At 39.5% G+C, this 14,231-nt stretch overlaps 1 protein-coding gene across 1 annotated transcript in view; it reads right to left on the minus strand.

Moving 5' to 3' along the window:
• Positions 1 to 210: 210 nt before the first annotated feature.
• The window catches only part of Lix1 (limb and CNS expressed 1), a 47,207-nt gene continuing 33,186 nt past the window's right edge, over positions 211 to 14,231 (minus strand). Inside the window, exons 3-6 of the mRNA XM_047556496.1 lie at positions 12,526 to 12,666; positions 10,135 to 10,230; positions 2,568 to 2,645; positions 211 to 906 (exon numbers count right to left, since the gene is read on the minus strand). Coding sequence (XP_047412452.1) covers positions 619 to 906; positions 2,568 to 2,645; positions 10,135 to 10,230; positions 12,526 to 12,666 — 603 coding nt within the window. The 3' untranslated portion in view covers positions 211 to 618. The remainder of the gene's footprint in view (positions 907 to 2,567; positions 2,646 to 10,134; positions 10,231 to 12,525; positions 12,667 to 14,231) is intronic.

Genomic DNA, 14,231 nt, shown 5'->3' on the forward strand with positions numbered 1-14,231 from the left:
AGAATGTGGGTTTCAAAAAATTATTACAATGTGTTTTAATCCACATTAAATTTATCTAAAATTTTTATACTGTTAAGATCTTTGATAGTGAAATGTCCAGAAAAAATTCCCATAGCTGCCTTAGATTATACTTTGTGGAATATAAACTTACATTTAGCTTTCAGAGATTAGAAAGAGACTCTGACCCTTTATATTTTTTAAAACAATCTGTGTTGTTTATTTAATTCCAAGTATTTTTTTTTTAAATTGCTATCCTGCTACCTCCCCTGGTCCTGACTGCTGTTTTCTGGTGGGTCCTATATCAGTCCATTCTTTAAAACAACATAAACAGTCTAGCAAGGCACGTGTCAGCTAGGTTTTAGATTGGAGCCAACCCTGGAAAATTGCTTTTTTCAAACAATCCTGTCTTTCAGTCTTTTCTTCTGAGGCAAAAATCTTGAGGAAGTGATGAGAAAATAAATCAAGTGGGAGGTTGGGATCTGGAGCAGGCCTACTATTCACAACGTCTATGAATGGCATGGATGGGGTATTAGTACAGCCTTCAGGTAGTAGCTATTGATGCTCCTTCCAAGAGCTTTCTAAGGTTAGAGTCCTTGGGGACACTGGGACCTGGCCTTGCTAGTGGTAGCCACAAAGAGCCGCAAGGCTCAGTTGGTCATCACTGGGTGAGGAAGGGTCAGGCTCACTGTAGATCTGAGTCAGGGCTAAGCTTAGGATTTCTTTCTTTTCTTTGTAAAACCGTAATTCTTGTCCTGCTTTCCTAGCTTCCTCCAGCTGCCTCAGGGCCATTCGTAGCTCTTGAGAGAGAATTCCTGGTGACTCCCGCTCCTTCATGATCCAGTCCAGGGCCATATGGCTGCGCATCTTTTCATCTAGTGAATACTGGGAATAATAGGAGATGACTTCCTGGGAACCAAGAAACCAAAGTTCAGTGTCAGTTAAGAGCCACAGAAGCACTGTGCTCAAGGTCTCCCACACCCTGCCCCCCAGTCTTGGGCTTTACCAAATCTCCTGGACATGCATTTAAAAAGGAAACGATGAGCTAATTTTGGCCCACCAAACAAGTCGCTTGGGTCTGAATCAAAACACACTATTAAGAATGACAATAATGTTCACAAAATAAAGCCCTTTACACCTCTAGAAAATGCAAGCCTTTCTTTGAAAATATATTCCTGTAACAACTGTTATGAATACTGCCTCATTCATTCATTGGACACGTCTGCCCAGCATTATTTCCTTTAACAAGCTAGAAAGAGTGAAACACCTATTGCAGAAAGCAGAAGTGTTTAATCAAGGGGGCTTCAGAACAAGACTTGTTGGAAGCCTGGAGAGTCAGCTTCCCAGTTGCTGTGCTATTAGCATACAGAAAATGACAGTCTAGAGAGTTCATAGTAACTACAGAGAGAATGTTAAAAATGTATTATGGAATGTAGACATTATTATTATTGATAGGACAATGATAGCTTCATGGTATTGAGACATGGTACAGTGTCTCTTGCTTAGCAAATGATTAAAAATTAGCCACCACCTTCAATTCAATTGTTAATACATCCTACTGTCATGTATAGGTTTGATTGTGTGGAGTGGATGCATTGCTTATTCAAAAACATGTGGTATTTATTTATGACCTTAACAAATTAAAAACAATCATGGAAAAGTGTTTATAACCAACCCAGCATATTTCAAAGGACTTCTACAAAATCAAAGGAAAGGGGAAAAAAATAGCCAAAGTCATTGTCAGCTACTCATTTCTTTTCCATTTTTGACATTTTGAAAACCAGGCTTTCTAAGCAAAGAACAACAGAAAACTCCTGGGGCAGCAGTGCACAGGAAAACTCTCACATCCACCCTCCACTTGCTGACTATAGAGGCTTTGTTCCTCATACAAATTCCTGTTAGGAAATTCTCGAAAATAAACTACAGTCTTTCAAATTCTGTTAAAGAAGGATAAATCTCCCAGAGGCCAGCAAGTGAAGACCATTAAATACGCAGGGTTTACGTTTGCTATTAGCAAGGGGGAAAGGGTGCTTTTCATCAGAAAGAGTGAGAGACCCTGTCTCTGAAAAAGGAAGAACTGCTGAAAAATTGAGGTGATTGAATACCAGCTTGTCCAACTTAACAATCCTTTCTGTGGTCAGTGGGAACGTTTGGTGTGTGTATGTGTGGGGAAATACCTTAACCACAACCACCTTTGCCTGTTGGCAGTAAGAATGTTCCAGATGGTGTGTTTCAACTTCCTTCTCCACTGGAAGGTTGAGGGCATCAAGCTGAATGAAGCAGGCAGGACAGTCACACAGAGGAGATTCTGCATCTGACTTGGAGACCAAGTCTGTCAATGGTGGCTGCGTTCGGCATTCAGTATGGGTATTTATATCAGTCCTATGCCCAGACATTTTTCGTGTATTTGGACTGTTTTATGTATTTCTTCATGCACCCTCTACGCTTATAAATAATTATGAAATTTAAGTAGAGAAATAATCTGCATCAAGGGAATTTCCCAAGAAGATGACAGCGAGCCATCTGCTTCATCATACAGAGCAAATCTAGTGCTGACTGGACAGTCTCACCTGTCGAGAACACTTTGTTTCACGAAGGGCTTTTAGACTTCCATTCCAGTGCAGTAGTTGGAAAATGGTCATCAGCTCCTAAGAAATGAAACACCTGTCATTAGTCGTGAGCAGATGTGTCCATCTGCAAGAGAGGACCAGGGCATAACTCTGATCCCCCAAAATATTAGGGAAACATACAATAGTATCATAATACATTGGGACTTTTCAAAGACCAGAGTCCCCAGTCTCCTGGAGAATTCATTCTTCACACCCTTGCTATGTCTGTGCCTGCATAACACAATGACTTGTACTCAACATTGAAAACTCATATACTCTAATAATCATACACCCAAGACGTTTTCTAAATATACCAGCACATCTGAAAAATAAGTTAAAGGCAAAGTTAGATGCTGCATTGTTTTTTTGAAATTGTCAGAGATTGGGAAAATTTTAAATGTTCTTTTTTTTTTAGAAAGAAATGATTAAATAAGTATGATGTATCCATGCTACTGAATACTTCACATACAAGAAGGATGAGCACACGCTCTAAGTTCTAATGCAAAGAATTCCATGATCTATTGTCAAAACAAAAGCAAAGTGCACAACAATGTATGCTCTGTGTTACTTTTGATTAAAAAAGAGGGGCAGTGGTTGAAACTCAGTGGCAGGGCACTTGCCTAGCACGTGTGAGGCACTGGGCTGGATCCTCAGCACCACATAAAAATAAATAAATAAATAAAATAAAGGTTAAAAAAATTATCTATTTGAAAAATAAAAAAGAAGAGAAGCTCCCTATATACACATTGACATGTAACTGCCTAGAAGAGTTCTGCCAAAGCATAAAAGAATCTGGTAATAAGGTTGGTGATGTAGTTCAGGCGTTAGAGCCTGTGCTTATCATGTGTAAGGCCCTGAGATCAATCCTGAGAACCAAAATAATAATAGTAAAATAAATTAATTAATGAAAAAAACAAAAACAAACAATAAGAATCTGGTTGTTGTGGTGGCAGATACTTGTAATACCAGTAATTTGGGAGACTGATGAAGGAGGAAGGCAAGTTCAAGACCAGTCTTAGCAACTTAGCAAGAAATTGTGAAGAAGGAGGAGGAGGAGGAAGAGGAGGAGGAGGAGGAGGAGGAGGAGGAGGAGGAGGAGGAGGAGGAGGAGGAGGAGGAGGAGGAGGAGGAGGAGGAGGAGAAAAGGTCAGGGACTAACAATGTAGTGGTAAAGCATCCTGGATTCAATCCCCAGTATCAAAAGTCAAAACAAAACAAACCTGGTAGCCCTTGATATTTTTAGGAATGGTAAATGTATGCCTGGGAGACAGGAGTGGGATCCTTCTTCTAATCTTTTAGAAAACCTTTTGAATTTTGAATCATGTAACCATGTTACCTTATTAAAGAAAACAATTTAAATTTTAAGAATTTAAGCCCAAACTAAATATGTAAATATCATGAAATAAAATTTATAGGAGGATACTAGTTTTGACTGAGCTTTTGCAGAGGACCCAACAGACCAAACCAAAATGGAGTCACTCATGCTAATATTACGTGTTACCAAGCTGAAACTAAGCTATTTTTCTGATCTTCCAAGAAACCAGAAGAGAGAGATCCCAGTTGTAGTTGGGATCCCAGCATGATAAGGAAGTCGTCCCTGCTTTTACCTTCACAAGGAAATTAATTTTGAAACAACCAATCTACTTTTGATTCTGTTTCTGCTTTCTTTAGCTGTTTTCTGCCTATAAATTCAATATTTACTGCTGAGTTCATCAGAATGCTTATTCTATTTTATGGAAATCTTGTCCGATTCTAGAACTGTAAATAAAAGCCAACTAAATCTTTAAACTAAATTTGTTGTGATTTTATCTCATGACAATACAAAACATATAATGGACAAACTACAAAAAAACTGTAAATTTCTCTAAATTTATAAATTCAGTCAAAAAATGCCTCAAAATGTGGACAAATAAAATTGTATTGACATTATAACATTATACACACCCCCACACACACACCCACACACAAACAAGTGGACAGTGTCCACATCTGAGGGCATTGAGTTCTGCAGGAGCTCCATTTTTCCTTTCACTGCCTGATATCAAGGGCAAGCCAAGGCATATCAATTAAAGACTTTTATTTTCCTAATGTAGTTATAACTAGAAGTTTTCCACTGAAGTTATCTGTGTTTCACTTATAGAGGGATTTTTGTTTTTCTTTGTTTTTGCCAGAGAGACATCTATTAGGATTAATAGTATAAACCACAACCACATAATTATTGGAAAATTACTCAATATAATTAAAGAATTTCCTGCTCATGAAAAGTTATGAAAAACATTTAGACAGATGTCCTACTTATACAAAAAGCTGACTTTAATTAACTGTCCCTACCTCTGCTTACTCAGGAAAGAGTTTTCTTTAGGAAAACCAGGAGATACATATTTAGTCTTAGATGTAGGCATCTTAAAATTATCTGGCAAATTTTAAAGCTCTAAAACTAACTGTGGGAGGAGCACATAGTTTTATCTAACCTTATTTTAAATTTGCCATTATAATTTAGTGTTTCTCTTCTTTTCAGTCTGGGATCAAGTTTGGCTCTCTTTCCTGTGTTCCACTGAACAATAAGTACCTTGGGAGAGTCACAATAAAAGCAAAACCATTTATTTCCATTAATAAAAATACAATATGAATATCAGGCAAGTTGCTTGTTCTGTCCTAGAGACCCACTGTCTGCCTGGGGTCCTGGATCTAACATCCAGGGAAGCGACCCTCTCATGACCTCTCCTCCCCCGACCACATCCAGGTTTTCACTCTATCACAGCACTGCACTAATATGGAACAGTGGAAGGCTTCGTTCTAGAACGCAAATCTTGCCAAATGAGTCTTTCATTGCTGTGCTTGTCCATCTTTCCATGAAAAGAAGCCTCAGTGACTCTGGAGGGTAAATTTGTTCTACCCTTCCCACCAATCCTACTCATGAATATTTGTAACCATAAAAGTGAACATAAACTGTGCATGCTCTGATATGGAACAGGATCTATGATGCAATAGGCGGGCCAATATTTGTAAGTAGAAAATTTCTTTTGGTTTCATATTTTATAAAGAATCTACTTGAGCATTATATTCATTGTGTATTTCCATTTTTTAAAAAGAAGATAAATATCACCATACTCCTCCACCTGACCCCCACACACTCCAAATCTGTATGTAAAGTTTGGGTTTTTTTGTGGTACTAGAGGTTGAACCCAGAGTCTTGTGCATGCTGGGCAAGAGCTCTACGCAGCTATACCCTCGGCCCCTATCTAAAATTGACAATCAAGTAAGATTTATTTTGTGGTTTCCAGTATCATCTTGATATTGTCCTATCATTCCTGTAGTCCAGTTTGAGAAACAGATAATTGCTATTAGGGCTTTTGATTCATCCTCTGATAGTTGCCTAAAAAATGTACTTTTCTCCCTCTAAGGTCTTCTGGGCTCTCATTCTTATCTATACACTAAGGGCTGCCTCTTCCAGATTAAATGATGTCATTCCAATCTGAAAATCCCCAAAGATTCTAAAATCCACAACTACACTGTGAAAAGAAATGGAAACATTTCTCCTGCCCCTTGACAACCTTCATCTCTCACAAACTTCCCCAAAGAGAATTATAACCATTTTTGCCTCCAGATTCCTTCTCTGGTTTGTCTGAATCATGATCCCATCAACAAGCAGCTGTTTTTCACTTCAGTAACACGACCACCTCTTCAATGTTGCCCTGGTTGCTAAAATTCTCTAGGGAAAATGACCTCCTTTCACTCTCTTACATTATATCCTGACCTAGGATTTGTCCTTTGTAGAGATAGTAATCACCACTATACTTCCTGTCCCGCTTCTCTGTTTCCCTTCATAAGATGAAATTCACCATCTTCCTGACACTGAGTGAGATATGCTCAACCCCAGAAAATCCTCACATTATTGCAGATTGATGGGGAGAGGCTGCTGTGGACCTGTGAGGAATCTCTTCCTAGTCCCACCACACTTCCTTGCTGCCTGGTGCTTGCCATCTTGCTTTCTACCTGCAGAAGTCCTGTCACTCTAAAGGAAGTTAGTATTGTCTGTTCCACCAGGCCTGCTCTTGGTTGAAGTTCTTTGGGCCCTGGTGTTTGTTATATGGAATAATCTAGAAGCCTGGGAGCCTGACTGAACTGATGGTGGGTCAGGAAGGGTTTAGGCTGAATGAGATGATTCATGCATGCTTAGTGACTTTTATTTAAAATTTTGATATTTTGTTTATTAGGAGGAATTTGCATTAGTTTTGAGTTTTTAAAAGATTACAGTATAACATTATCTATCTTGATCACTGAGTATTTTCAGTGTCTGTTTCAATTTTGGGCCAGAGATAAAGGCTTGACTCACCTAACCCTAGTCAGGGCTCTTCTTATAGGTCTGTCAGAAACAAGCCCTGCTTCATGAGTGTGAGGTCTATGCAGTCACAGCGTTCAGCACTTGGTTTAATATACCACAGTCTCAGACTTCTTAATAGTTTTAGAACAAAGACCCTTGCATTTTTGTTTTGCATTGGGCTTTGCAAATTATATAGCCAGGGTCATGATCAGCAAGGAAAATTAAAGTTGAATGGAGAATAAAGCCTGTGTTTCTTTCCTCTTCAGGCAAAATTGCAGTTGCAGCTCTCAATACACAGCTTTCCTGGTTCATTTTGTCATTCATTCCATTTAAACTGGCAACAATCGGGCTCTGTCCTCAGGGTTCTGCCTGGTGTTGCCTCCTATTAGACATGATGTTTGATTTTTCGGCTACTTTGTCAGGGAGAAAATGCTCACCCCTTCCCTCAGGAACTTTGTCTGAAAGACTGGCTTGGTTCTGTGATTCATCAGAAATAAGAAAAACAAACACTGTAAATGGAGAACTTGAAAAACAGGTGGGCACCATCTCCCCACCCAAGAGAATGGATTTAAGAGGAAATTTGTTTATGGGATGAGGTTTTAAAAGGCGACCTGGAGAATTTAGCAAAGATGTAAATAAACAACTCTTCCATGGATTGCATTAGGCTTCAGAATAAATATATTAACCAGCTTCAGTCAATGTCTGCCTAGAAGCTGACCTTGACAAGACCCAGCGACTATTGCTGCCCCATTCTCTCCCCACCCCCAACAGCAGGCAGTTTTCTCCCGTGGCAGGGTTACCTCAAAACAAGCAGCCCTGGCTTCCCGTGCTTCCCTCCCACGAAGTGAAGGTAAGCAGAGGCCTATCATGTTTCCTCTGAGTGCTGGCTGCAGCGTGGGCCCCCTGAAAGCCTAAGGGCAGTCAGGAGACACCAGCCTTGTTTTTCTACAGCATAGCCATCCATGGCGAGATACAAATACATAGCTATGACCCACCAGGGGACTGAATTGCTGCACCTCTGCAGAAACAGCCCAGGTCTATAGTCAGTTCCCATTATTTGCAGACCCAAGCTGATGCATTTAGCCTAGGCCACTAAGGAATGTGCTGGGCCACAGCAGGCAGGCAGAAGGAAAAGGGATGTGCTCCACAGGTCTTCCTCCAAGGTTGCCAGAATCCCTCCTGTGGGGAGGGGTTTGGATTTTCCCTGCCCTCACGTTTTCCCCTTCCTTGTCCCCATCCTGTATCCAGTCTCTTTATGAGAATTTATGAAGCATTTCCACAGTATGATTCAAATTATTATTTCACATATTAAAATCCCCTATTACATAGACCACACAGAAAACACAGCCCAAAGCAAGGCAATTAAAATATTGCTAAGAGGAGGTTGAGTAAAGCCTTTCATAGTACTTGGAAGGAATTTTCAGATTTTTAAAAATTCTCACCTTCTCCATCTTTGGCATACTGACTCAATCACATCCAAAATCATTCTCAATTTTTCTGAAAATAGAGCTAGTAAATCACATGGTAGGTACTGTGTAGTGGGGCAGGAAATGTTCATTCTATAATAAAAGAAGTATAATATTCTTTGGGTGTAAAGGGAGGAATTTAAAAAAAATTATTTTCTTCCATGTGGGCAGGACTATGCTATGTGCTTTATAAATGTCACATTACTTAATCTAGAGTGGGCATTATTGTTTCTATTTTATAGATAAGAAAACTGAGTCTCAGAATGGGCAAGCTTCCAGGTGGCTTTACACACTGGTCTGTGTGATTTTTAAACATGTACATTCCTTCTTGTGAGTCATTCTTTTCCCTTTTAATTTTCTGTTTAGTTTTACATCGTTATGGAAAAAACGGACCTTTTGTAGTTCCACATTTTTATCCTACAGCAGGGACTCACAGTCATCTTGGCTGGAAGCTACCTTTCCCCATCTGAAGCTTCAGGTTAGGCAGAGCTATCAAGGAAATTCATCCAGCATCCCCTGGCATTTCAGTAAAGCACCTCCAGAAAGACATAGAGTAATGTTGTTGACCTCCTGGAAGCACTTGCCACATTGAATTATGATAACATTAGTTAAAGGCTAATCATCACATCAAATGTGGAAAGAATCCAATAAGCATCACTTATTAATGCTATTATTATTGTTATTCACATAAGTATTTATTTTGCATATACAGGTGCACTTTGACTTCCCATGGGGTAATGGCCTGAAAAGTCCATTGTAAGTTGAAAATGCCATTGAGTCAAAAATGCATTTAACTAGCTGAATATTATAGCTTACCTTAAACATGCCTTCCCTACTTTAAACATGCTCAAAATATGACCTACAGTTGTGCAAAATTGTCTAATGCAAATCCTATTTTATACTTAAATATTGAATTTGTCATGTATTTTATTGAATACTATATTGAAAGAAAAAAAATAAAATGGTTGTTCAACTGTGCTTTCACACCATGGTAAAGCTGAAACGTGGTAAAGAGGGAAACATCTGCAATATGTAACGTAGCAAGCTCCTCAGCTCTGTTGTTGCTTGTCAGTAGCAGATGGAAAAGAGTAACAGATTACTAACTTTTTTGATTTGATTGATGATAGGGGGAGGCAGATCTTATGTAACAGAAATATCATAATTGAAGTGGTATTGTTCAGTGTACACTGCGGGAAACTTCCTCTATGACAATTATGAACTAGAGGGGTACAACCAGAATTTCAAATTTGATTTGGTTTAAGGGGAACTTTGTATTGAGAAGCTGGTGTGGTGTTCCAGGGAAGTAAGACTGCTGTGCTCCTCACCTATATCTTAGACCTAAGTCTTTTACTTCCCTTCGTAAAAGTGAAAATTTTGCCTGGTTTGCTTGTTCATTTTAGTTTACTGAAGTGTGGCTAAAATGGGGCCATGGTGCTCTATTCTAGAAAGAGGAAATTAAACAAATAGTTTTTTTCAGTACTGGGGATCAAACTCAGAGGCACTTTACCACTGAGCTAATCCCCAGCTCTTTGTTATATTATTTTGAGACAGGAGCTTACTAAGTTTCCCAGGCTGACCTTGAATTTGAGATCCTTCTGCCTCAACATCCTGAGTTGCTGGGATTACAGGCCTGTACCACTGCCCCCAGCTGAGAACTATACTATTAGAAAAGGAGATGTTAGTGATGTTATCTGCAACTCTCCCAGACTTCTGGATAGAGTAACCAGAAGGCAGGTACCTGAAACTCCAGCATAGTCTTCCCCATGTTCGACTCCAGCATATAGTGATAGGCTCCAATGCTTGTGCTGGGGTCATCTGCATCATCTAAAGTTCCCTTGGGAAGGAAAGCAGAAAAAGAAAATGTTAGTGATTTCTCCTCCCCTTATGTGAGTGATCAGGGATTAATCCGCCACACAGTAAGTTTACAACCAACTGTCCCAGTTGATTTTGGATAAAATCCTTAATCTCACCATAATTCAGAATAAAGAGGGTTTTGTAATCAACTTGAATCTAGCTTTTGATTAGAATATTGACTGATTATATACTTGATAGAATAGTAGTTTCAAAGTAGAAATTCCTGTATCATTGCATAGCGTTTTCGGTGGTGGTGGTGTTAATGCTTGTGTGGCTACCTTCTGAGGATGACTTCATTGCTTTCTGAACTCTCAAAGCACTGACCCTGCTCTGATTTCAGTGATAGCCAGCAAGATTATGTAACTGATATTGAAGAATTCTCCAGCTGTATGGATCATTCACATTTTATTACTATGATTCTTAGTGGGAAATATTCATAATATGCTGGTATTTGGATTGGAGACATGGATCTTGGCTTATATTTTTTCACTCCTGGACCACTTAATCTTTAGGAAACTAGGTGGGTGAGTGATGGGTACAAATGAAATTCCCTTTCATTGTGGTTGTGGGGAGTGGTGCTAAGAAGCTAACACAAGCTCTAGAACGGCATGCAGGCCTCCTTCAATATCCCATGACCTGAATTCCAGGGAAGGTGGGCAATGGCGACTTTGTGAGGCTGAGCAAACAACGTCTAGCATCAGATAGCAGCAAATTTATAGCTTTTGAATGCAATAACATTAACACACTGCTGCTGAAATATTTATGTTGGCTTTTTAAATATCCCAGAGGAAATCCATGCAGAAGCCTGCAAGCCATATATATTCTCTTTCTTTAGAAATTTCCACGAAAAAATGATAAATTACATTTACACTGAGGGTCCTCCCTGCTCCTGAGTAAATTCCACACTTATATAAATCAGGCATCATTTTCCTAACTTCTCTTCCTCAAAGGCACTTGAAATTTACAGGGCCGGAAAATAAAGGCTTCCTTTCATCCTCAGAATAGATATGGAGCAGAGCTCCCTGCTTCTCCCTAGCAGGTCAATTGCTCTCCTTCCCTTGCTCCTTCCAAATATCTTCTCTATGTGATAAGAGCATTTGTGAGGGGAAAATGACCATGATAGCCAAATGATGTCTCCTTCATTATCAGCAGTTTTTACAGAATGACAGATTTCTAGTCAGGTTTAGGCAAACAGAGGGAAAATCTTAGATAGGATTAATGCATGCTAATGCAAACCAAAGGTGGCTACTCCCTTTGGTAATGCCAAATTCCTGCCTTCAGGCATATGCAGAGAAACACCTGTCACAGGTGGGAGGCCCAAGGCTTCCTCTGTGGCTTATAGTTTGGAGGTAATGGGGACAGGGACCTCCAAATCATTCATGGGGCAAATAAATAATTCAGTGCTGAATTGCTGAGAAGATGTCTTATTTTTGCTCTTAAAGTATTTCTTGTTTTTTTTTTTTTTTTGTTTGTTTTTTTTTTTTGCGTTGCTGGGGATTGAACCCAGGGCCTTGTGCTTGCAAGGCAAGCACTCTATCAACTGAGTTATCTCCCCAGCCCAAAGCATTTCATACTTGTGTCCATCACAGAAGTTTTCAAAACTCTCTGAAAGAAATAAATTGATATTAAATTATGATAATTTTAAAGGTTAATATATATCTGGTTGACTGTCTAAATAGTGTTTTCTTAAAAATACAGATTGTAGGGCCCCACATTGATTGGCCTTGAAGTTAATAAATAAATCAAGGTAGATCAAATGATCTACCTTAGTGTAAAGTTTGATTAATTGTGATCCAGGGAATTCAAGAATATTACTGAGTCATGCATGGTGGTGCATGCCTATAATCCCAGTGACTCAGGGGACTGAGGCAGCAGGATCACAAATTCAAGGCCAGCTTCAGCAACTTAGCAAGACCCTGTCTTTAAAAAAGGGCAGGGGGGAGAGCTGGGAATATAGCTCAGTTGTAAAGCACCCCTGGACTCAAACTGGAGTCCAAAAAGAAAAAAAAAAAAAAGAGAAAGAAAGAAAAGAATATTACTGAGATGCGTATTACTGAGATGCGTATTATTGAGATGGGGAGTGGGAAGCCAGTTCCAATTTCATGATTTCCAATCCAAGTATTCTTTTTGCTGAAAAGTAATCATTCAGTGGGTAAAAATTTAACCTATGCAATTTTTAAATTAAGAATTTTCTCACTTTAGCATCTCCCAAGATTCAGATGCCTCCTTGATATTCTCAGGGAGGCCAGCTCTTCCCTCCGTTGATGGTACTCACACTGGTGGAGGCCACTGCTTCCTGAACACTTTCCATAATGAATTCCTTGGTGATCCTGCGAGAAGGCAGTTCATTGAAGAGGGAGTTGATTAAGGCCACTTTCGCTGCATCCCGCCTGGCCTCAGCTCTACTTAAGCAGTACTTGAGAAGGGAAGGACAAAAGGAGTCATTAAAGGATTCAGCAACTCACCATTTCATCCCTGCATCAGTGGGTCTCTGGATATTTCTATTCTTACACTCACTGTCTGCACCTGTTCTTCAATACCCCTTGCTAATTTCCCTGAAGATCATGCCGATTTTCCATCAGCTGTAGAGCCCATGCAAATATCTTGATTGTCTTTGATGGCTTTTTTGAATTGCACAGCTATGCAATGTCTACTGTGGATCAAAGATTTTTGCCTACTCTGTTAATAAGTTGTAATAAGAGTAGTAATGGTTGCTATTATGTGCTAGGTTATTTAAATTCATTATCATGGCCTTCCCTAAATCCCCATTTCAAAGAAAAGAAGTAAGGAAAGAAGATTAACAGGAAATCTGGAGTTTCTTGAACAATGATTAAGACCCAGGATTTGGAGTCATACTGCCAGAGTTGGAGTTCAAGTTCTAGCACTTAATAGTTAAGACTTTGAACAAATTAATTAGTCTCTCTGTGTCTCAATTTCCTCCTTTGTAAAATGGGAACAATAGCAGGGTTGAAGTAAAAATCAATCAAATATTACAGATAAAATATTGAGAATACCTGGTACATGGCAGCACTCTCCAAGAACAGGCCAGCCGTATATACTCTTACCTGTAGGTTCAGGTAAGGGTGCTGCTGTCAATATCTACTGTTTTTGCTTTTCCAGCATTATTCCCCTTTTGTTCTAGAAACAGTTCTACAATTTTCTTGAGGGCTACCTTTTTCACTTTGCTTTTAGCTCATGCAGTTTGGGTGGGTCATTTTCCTTTTGGTTTTTCCAAAGATAGACAACACAGACAGCCTATGATTAGTCACTCATTAAGAAAAATGTCAGTGTTCCCAAATGTAATGTTCCCCATCCTCCTAGCCTGGCTTCCATATTGCCCACACAGGTCTGCCTGATGAGCCTGTTTTTTTAATGTCCTCTCTTGTCTCTTTTACCAACAGATAAAAATTCCTATTCTTTGAGTTCTGGCTTGATGTGTATCCTGGGTGTACAGAGATGAGTGAAAGTCCTCTAGATTTTAGCCCTTCTCCAATTCCACCCCATGAGCCCTATGTTGACCATCTCTACCCTACTCAGGTACACTCCAAACATGTCCATGTGTCCTCCAGAGCCCTGCCTCTTCTCCTCATTGCCACAAACTCAGTTAGGGTCCTCCGAATCAGGTTCCAGGTCCTCTGTGATTTCCCCTCAAACTTTATAGACTAGTAGGGATGATGTAGTGATCATGTAATCGACTTCTGATCGCTTTTCTCATCCTTTCTCCCAACCTCCAGGCCTTGAAGGGGCTTAACCCAGTGTCAGTGTTTGGAGATGCTTGTTATGTGGTCAGTGCATGGATGAAGTAACTGAAAACCTCTAAAATTACAGGACAAGACGCTGAGGAGGAGAATTAAAAATAAATCTGCTTGGGTCTAACAAAGTAGAATAATTAAGGGTAGGGAGAGCTATTTTAAATCACAACACAATCAATCTCACAAAAGAGGTGAAAGACCTCTACAATGAGAACTACAGAACACTAAA

Source organism: Sciurus carolinensis, chromosome 6 (assembly GCF_902686445.1).
Source record: "Sciurus carolinensis chromosome 6, mSciCar1.2, whole genome shotgun sequence".
NCBI lineage: Eukaryota > Metazoa > Chordata > Mammalia > Rodentia > Sciuridae > Sciurus > Sciurus carolinensis.